Here is an 8,298-nt window from a genome sequence, read left to right on the forward strand (position 1 = left end):
GACAATTGGATTTGGCCTCTGGTGAACCCTCTGTTTTTGATCTTGTGCCTAAAATCCACCTTCCACACTGTTGGCAGAATAACCTCTCAGAGTTTTCACACGTCTCTTCCACTGCTGGACCGAGCTTTAGAGGAAGACGGGATCTCTAGTCCTTGTAACCCCAATGCCTGTTAAATACTTTGCAGCTTAATAGGGGTGAGGTCTTGCAGGGTCTCCAGCCCTCCAGGCACCTTAGATCTGCGCTGTCCCATACAATAGTTACTAGCCACACGTAGCTATTTAAATGTGAACCAAATAAAATGACTCAGACTAGCCACATTTCAAATGCTCAGCAGCCATGTGACTATTGGCTACCATATTGGACAACATACTTAAGAATATTTCCATATTCACAGAAAGTTCTATTGCACAGAGCTGTCCCAAACCCTTACTGATAAGTCATCTTCCTCTACTAATACCTCTGGAACATTCAAACACCCTCCAAGTGCTAACGTGAGCAAGCTGGCCTTCAGCATTTATGTCTATCTTGATGTTGCCATTAGCCACTTTTCTACATCTGCCCTTCAGATAGGGCCTCTAGCAGCTTGTGGCCAATCAGGAAAGCCCACATTAGGTATTTCAACAGTGATGTGGTAGAGACATGAGAGGGTAACTCAGACAGCCTAACTGCAAGATGCAGCTACTATTCCTAGGGTAGAGAAACAAACGGGGAATGACGGGGTTACCAGAAACTTGGTGCTCCAAAAAAAAAGGGTCCCTGTTGTGCGGTTGCTCTGAGTCTGAGAAGCTTCGCCACCTAACTGCTCCTGCTGCTTCTAAGCAAAGCAATGAAGATAGTTCTAGAAGTTCTTAAAGTAGCCGAAAACGAGTCAACTGACACTATTAGGTCAACACTGTTAGGACTGTCAATCAAAGACAAAGAAGTAAATCTTGTTTTCCTTCTCCTGCCTTCCAAATTTCCTCTAGTAGAACTTACTGGCTGCACCTAAATGGAATGCAGCAAAGGGGTCAGGAAAATGCAGTTTGCAGAGTCCCAGTATCACAGAGCAGAGGACAGAAGGGTAGGATTGGAGCTGAGGGACAATAGACAAGCAACACACTCGTTCCTTGCAAAGATTCCATTTTTTTAATCCAAAAATGCCCATCCCTAAAACAGTAAATATTCAGGAATGTATTGCTAGACTATCTCTGGGACCTCAAGAGTAAATGTACTAGTTCTGATTGAAATCTTGTTTCTATTTTCTATCAAAGGAGACCTTTTAATGATGCTATTTAATGCTTTTTTTTCAATCGGTGGAGGGATGTCTATACAATAGGAATTCATGCCCATCCATTCATCACATTTTTTGCATGCATGGTACATGCCACGCAATCTGCCAGGTAGTACATATAGAAAACAAACTTATGTAATAAGACAAGTAATGATCCACCCAATTCATCTATCTACCCAGAGATAGACACAAGATTTTTGTGTTGCTGCTTATGAGCATCTTTCTATGCATGTGCACATGTCCCCACACACACATACATACCACTATATTTAATATAATGTAGACATTTTAAGAAAGTGTGTAAATATAGATCTACCTGTGTTTACTGCTGAATACTATTTGATTATAAGGAAAATGTACTGTAACTTTATTCATGAATATACAATGTAGGCTGCTACTTAATGTCTATGATATATTTTATACCTTTGTCTTCCTGCTAAATTTCTAGATGTGTAATTTCTGAGTTACTGCATATGCAGATTTAAATTTTTGAGCTAAATTTTCAAACTATTCTTCAAAATTATTCCAGTTTACACGGCCACCACTAGAGCATGAGAGTGTATTTCTTCACAGGTTCAACATAGATTATCAGTCTTTAATGTTTTTCAGTGACAGCCAAAAGTTAATTATTTTTAATTTTTAATGAGAGTGAATGTACTTCAATATGTTAATGGCTATTTGTATTCATTGTGTAGTTAACTACCTGCTTATGCCCTTTGCACATTTTCTTGTGGGTGTTCATTTCTATAGATTTGCAAAAGTTCATATTAGGAATCAATCTTTTATTACACACATGGCAGACATTTTTCTGTCATTTTATTTTAAGCTTGCTTATAATATTGTTTTATGGCTTTATTTTTAATCACATCTCTTGACCTACTTTATAATTTCTGCCTTCAATATCATGTTTACATAGAATTTTCCCTGTACAAGATTATAAAAATACCATGTTTTCTTCTGATATTTTTATGATTTTTTTTATGTCAGTCTTTAATGCAAATGCAAATTATATCAATGTAAGAGGTGAGATAAAGATTCACCAATTTCTGCCAAGGTCATCTAGTTGTCTCATACCATTTATAAAATAATAATTCTTTTCTTTTCCTGATCTAAAATGTAATCACTAGATAATAAATTTTTAGTTTTTGCTATTTTTAAACCCTCTATTCAGTTTCATTTATGTTTTTGTCTATTCAACTACCATTACAAACTTAATTACTGTTGTTTTAAAATGATTTAAACTATTTGTTTTTTATATAACTAATATAGGTTTTACAACTTAATACATCAAGTGTTAACATCCCAAAACACCCTTAATGCTCATTTTGTTGAGAATTTTCTGTAGTCTTTTATAGATAAATTTTAGAATTATTTAAATTTTTTTCAAATAAAATTTCTACTGGCATTTTGATTGGAATTACATTGGCTTACATAGATTGGTATACAGAGAAATCATGTCACCTTTACAATATTGAATCTTCCTATCTAAGAAGAATATTGCCTGTCTTTATATTAGATGTATATGTCCCTCAGTAAAGTTTCAAAATTATTTTAATTTGCCTTTAATTCTACGTATCTTAATGTGTTTTAATGTTTTGTGGTGTTTATGAATGAGCTTTTTCCCATCTTGGAAAAAAAATGTTTTCTAATTGAATATTACAGATACAGAACCATAGCTGTCAAACCTTTGAGACATAGCTGTCTCANGAAGCCTACAATATTTCTTATCTTGTCATTTACAGAAAAAGTTTGCTGTTCCCTGAACCAAATTGTAAGCTTCATGAGAGTTTTCTTTATTAATCACTTGGGTACACCTGCATCTGGAACAGTTTTTGGCACATAACATGAATTCAATAAGAACTTTTTGAAGGGATAAATGTATTGATTACCTTTATATTTTTGTCCCAAGGAATATAACAGCACTTATTCAGTTGACATTTATAAAGAAGATAATGAAGAGTTTTTCAAAATTAATATGGAGTCTGAATTTCCTTATTTTTAAAATTACTCTGAGTGCCTATTAAATTTTAGAATTGGGAGAAGTTCACCTCTGGAGCATAAATAAAAATTGGCACCTATAGTGATGATCAAAGTAGTATAAGCTGAACATGAGCTATAAAAACATGATAACAGTATTTTCCCCACTTCTTTTTCCTTCTGTTTCTGTTGTTGTTGTTGTTATACACATAGCTTTTTCTAAGAGATTTTTCAGTGCTAGAATAGGTTGAGATTATTTTTTCTGATTGCCCTTTGTTCTAATACTGTTTGGAGCATACTAACTATATTGTCTTCAGTGTATTACACTTTAAGATGTTTTTATTTCATTAAAAAGGAAACAAACCTATTCTTTTTCTCATTGCATTAAGAAATTAAATGAGCAAGCTGCAGAACTGTTTGAATCTGGAGAGGATCGAGAAGTAAACAATGGTCTGTTTATTATGAATGAGTTTATTGTCCCGTTTTTGCCCTTGTTATTGGTGGATGAAATGGAAGAGAAAGATATACTCGCTGTGGAAGATATGAGAAATCGATGGTGTTCTTACCTTGGACAAGAAATGGAGTGTAAGTTTAAACAGTGTTAGTGCCCACCTGGGTTGTTGGGATTAAAAGCAGTTAGAATTAGGTGTTATTTATTCTATTCTTTCTACTCTGTAACATTCACATCATTACTTTTTTTATTTACAAACTAAGCTGTTCACACTAAGCCATTGCCATTTATATTTTACGTCTTCCCCCCAATTTGTAAGTACTTTATATATTTTGAAATGAAATATGACTGACCACTCCAAGTTAATAAATCATGTTGAAGAAGGTAATTTCTCTCCCTTCCTCTCTACCCTTAGTTACCTCTAATTGTTTGTATTTGCAGCACATCTCCAAGAGAAGCTGACAGATTTCCTGCCCAAACTGCTCGATTGTTCTACGGAGATTAAAGGTTTCCAGGAGCCGCCGAAGTTACCTGCGTATTCCACGCTGGAACTGTGTGAGCGCTTTACCCGAATCATGCTGTCCCTCAGCCGGACTCCTGCTGATGGAAGATGAACGGCACACACTTGCCCTAAACACACTGTATAAACTTGTTTTAGTTCTTAACCCTTGCCTTCCTGTCACAGGGTTTGCTTGTGCTGCTATAGTTTTTAACCTTTTTTATTTTAATAACTGCAGAAGAAAAAATAACTATACAGACTTTAGCCGGACTGCAAACAATAAAGCTGAGACTCGCATGGCACTCAGACTTTATTTTAACCAGAACTCATGTCTAATTACAAATCTGATTGACTTTACTATGGCAAAACCATGTTTTCGCCGCCTTTCTGTTACAGTGTCACTTTGCTTTTATCTTTACCTACAGCTTTCCATTCAGTCTGGACCCTTCCGTGACCACAGCCATTTAAGTGTTCGGCACTGNGCCGGCCCCTGTCAGACTTGTTTTTAAGGAAAACATAACACTTAAAAGCCATGAAAGGAATACTTATTGATGAGTCATTGTCAATCCTATGAGTAGTGAAGTAAAATCATATTTTTAGTAACCATACTTTTACAGTAGTATAAGTGAAGATAAAGAGAGAATCTACGAGGCTCCATAGTCTTATTATATCTTAAATAACAGTGTTGTTACTGGACTACTGGATGTTACTCTGAATTATTTGAAAATATATTTATAAGACTTTAAAAGTTGATAAAGCATGGAACATGTTGTGCACCTTAGTCAAAAATTGGAACCAAGTCACGGTTTCAGGGTTATTCTCAGAGAGGTGACTCATGTCTAGGAGGCCAGATATGAATGTCATTCAGAGAAGACCTTTTTAACAGGAAACTTAATAGCTATAAAAGAAAAGGTAGATGTGTGAGCAGACTCCTTCAACTTAATAGCATAAAACAATATTTAATATTATCACTTCCTTTTTTATTCATAAATAAAACAAAAAATCTTTAGCTGAGATAGTGTCCATATTATTTCAAAGTCAAGTTTAATAATACTGTTTTCTCAAAAAAAGATTTCTAGAAGAAGCCTTTTTCAATAAATATATAAAGTAACTTAAGACATAGTTTCAGTTGTGTAATTTGATTTGTCACAAATGTGTACATTAGTTTCCAAATAATTCTACATTTAATCATTGGAGTATAGAATTGATTTACATCTAAGCACATGAAATTAAATAATAAACAGTAACACCGATTGGCAGTGTACCCTAGAGTTTAAAGATAGTTTTTTATTACACCATTTCACTTTTTATTATTTTTCTGAATTAATCTATGGAAAAATATGTTATGATTGGACAAACAAACAATATAGGTACTTAAAATATTTTGTATATTTCAGTTATACAAATATATGGCTGCATGTGTTTTATCCTATGGCATATTAGGTGAAGGATAATTATAGAGACAATTATAACACTCTTAAACATTTTTCCTCTCCCTTTTTTAAAACTAGCTTGAACTTCATAATATCTTGATTTCATTGATTTAACATATAATATTACTTATATTAAATATAATACAATACAAAGGTCTGCCCTGTGAGCTTTTTATTTAGTATTTTCNGTTTCGTTCCTCATGAGGCTGGCCTCCTTGGATACAGACACACGGCCTTTTCACTTTGTCCTCACATGGCCTTTTCTCTGGGAATGCATGTATCTCTGGGGTAGCTTCCTCCTCTTATATGGATATCAGTCACACTGGATTAGGGCCCCACCCTGAGGACCTCATCTAATCTCTTTAAAGGCCCTATCTCCAAATACAGTCACATTGGGAGTAAGGACTTCAACACATGTAACGGGGTGGGGCGGGGGAGGCGGTCACAGTTCAGTCCATAGCACTGTGATGGCCCAGGATAACCAAAACATCCAAAACAGTTGAGGATTGTTAGCATGCCTTTAGCCCCAGCATCACAGTGCACATATCTACAGTTCTGTTCTTACATTTGCTTCATTGCTTTCTTTTCACTTAACCCTTAAAAACTGTATTAAAGTTTTAGCAAATCAAATTATAAATTGCTCACAATACATTCATTTAATCAGCGTGTTTTTATTGAACAAATCTCTGCAGAATGAATATAGCATTCCATGTTGACTTGTCCTTGTTCGTGTGTGGATTTCGTCAGTTTCACATCACATTAGACCATGCACCTGTTTCTATTTTCCTAGTGTTTTCGTTCTTACCTACTCCACATCTTTTTTACATTCCTCATCCCATCCCCAGCCTGAAGGTACAGCTGTTGACCATTGTGGCCACGTATTTCCCCATGTTTGGATAATGTTATATGGTCTATACACATAAGCTACGGTGGGTTTGGGGGGAGAGGGAGTGGATAGAGGAGGGGTCATTGCTTTTACAAAAAGGAAATAACCATCTATTTTACATATTCTTTCCCCCTCCTGTAGTTTCTAGCCTCCAGTCCTTTTTCTAATTAGCTGTGATAGAGTTGATGTACAGTAATCAAATAATAGTAAATAATACAACACTAATAAAAGTTAAGTGAGTCATGATTGACATCTATATACACGATTGATTACACACATGCACACACACCAGAATTTCAAATACGGTTATTCATTCCATACACAGCTCTCAGTGGCTATTTCAAACCTTCACTACGACCCTCATCCTCAGCTCCAGTAAAACCAAATGTTCTTCTTCTGCCTGATTGCCTGTGATCCTCCCCTTCAGCTTTACTCCCCGAGACCTGTAAGCTTAAGGTAATTATTAGTTAACCAGGATGTAATAAGGGGGTGGGCATTATTGATAATCCAATGTTAAGAGGAAAATAAATGTAGTATAAAGTGAATTTACANTTAACCTTTTCTTAGATTAACCTATTTTTTATGTATTTACAAATAATATAGCAAGTGATTTCAAGAGATACCAGAAAGAAATACTTGAATAAGGGCTATTTAATAGTGAAACTTATAAGAAATATATATATATATGTATATATACACATACACACACACGTACACACATAACACACGTATTCTTCATAATGGAGGACAGTATTTTGCATTATATAATCATTCTATTTTTGTAAATTGTATACCACTTTAATTGGAAATGTTCTCTACTAATCAGTGCTGTGAAATTAAGTTGATATTGTTGAACTAGAAGTTATGAGTATCTTACCTGCTTTTATTTACCTCCTTTTCAAAAAGGAAAAAGCTGTAGAACATTTTATTGGATGGAACTTCTGTTTAATGAAGTAATGTTGTGAATGAAAATCAATGCTTTAAAGGTAATCAATCATGTTACCAACAACCTATTTTTGAATTTATAAAAATTTCTTTATACAATACTTTGTTAGCATAGTAAAATATATCATTATACTACGTGTATGTTTGTTTTAGCGTCGCCAAAACTAGTGCTTTTTTAAAAAAAGTGCCTCTCCCAAAAGATCCTGGATAGAGAAGGAAAAAGAAAATATTAAGTTGTTACATGATGCCACACATAAAGGTATCTATCTACATACTGCTAATGTGTTAATTACAAGGAATTGGTACTATTTCTGTTGTAAAATTAGATTTGCATATTGCAGCTATCAAAATGTGTTTTGGTGTAGATTTTAAATTCTCTACTTGAGCAGAATTAATATTCTGCATTGGTTTTCAAACCCTGTCAAAAGTTTAGAAACTCCATATGTATTATCAATGCTTTTGTAAATTATCTTCATTACTTGATGATGTTCTACCATAACAGTAAAGTGGTTTTTGTTTATGTGTATAACTGACTGCTAAGATACAAAGTGCTTAAACTCCATATGGGAATTAACTCCTTTTACAAGCCACATCCAAGGGATCGTATGTGGCTCTTGTGCTGACAGTAAGTAGTAGTATTACATTTTCTTTGTAGTTAAGAGCCAGGTTACTCATTCCTAGTAATGCATATGAAGTACTTATTTACAGGAGTGACCTTTTTCAAGACCTAGGGAAACTACTTATTTTTATATAAGCTTTTAATCTAGTCTTAAGATTTGGGTCAGTAAAATTTCCTTAACATAATTACCGAGTTAAATATGTATAGCTAGTAATTT

At 34.4% G+C, this 8,298-nt stretch overlaps 1 protein-coding gene across 1 annotated transcript in view; it reads left to right on the forward strand.

Moving 5' to 3' along the window:
* The window catches only part of LOC109378883 (ubiquitin carboxyl-terminal hydrolase 25-like), a 12,485-nt gene extending 7,804 nt beyond the window's left edge, over positions 1-4,681 (forward strand). The window contains exons 2-3 of the mRNA XM_019635139.1: positions 3,638-3,833; positions 4,141-4,681. Of these exons, the coding sequence (XP_019490684.1) occupies positions 3,710-3,833; positions 4,141-4,313 (297 nt within the window). The 5' untranslated portion in view covers positions 3,638-3,709 and the 3' untranslated portion in view covers positions 4,314-4,681. The remainder of the gene's footprint in view (positions 1-3,637; positions 3,834-4,140) is intronic.
* The last annotated feature ends 3,617 nt before the right edge of the window (positions 4,682-8,298 follow it).

The sequence above is a fragment of the Hipposideros armiger genome, unplaced genomic scaffold, assembly GCF_001890085.2.
Source record: "Hipposideros armiger isolate ML-2016 unplaced genomic scaffold, ASM189008v1 scaffold_6100, whole genome shotgun sequence".
NCBI classification, from domain to species: domain Eukaryota; kingdom Metazoa; phylum Chordata; class Mammalia; order Chiroptera; family Hipposideridae; genus Hipposideros; species Hipposideros armiger.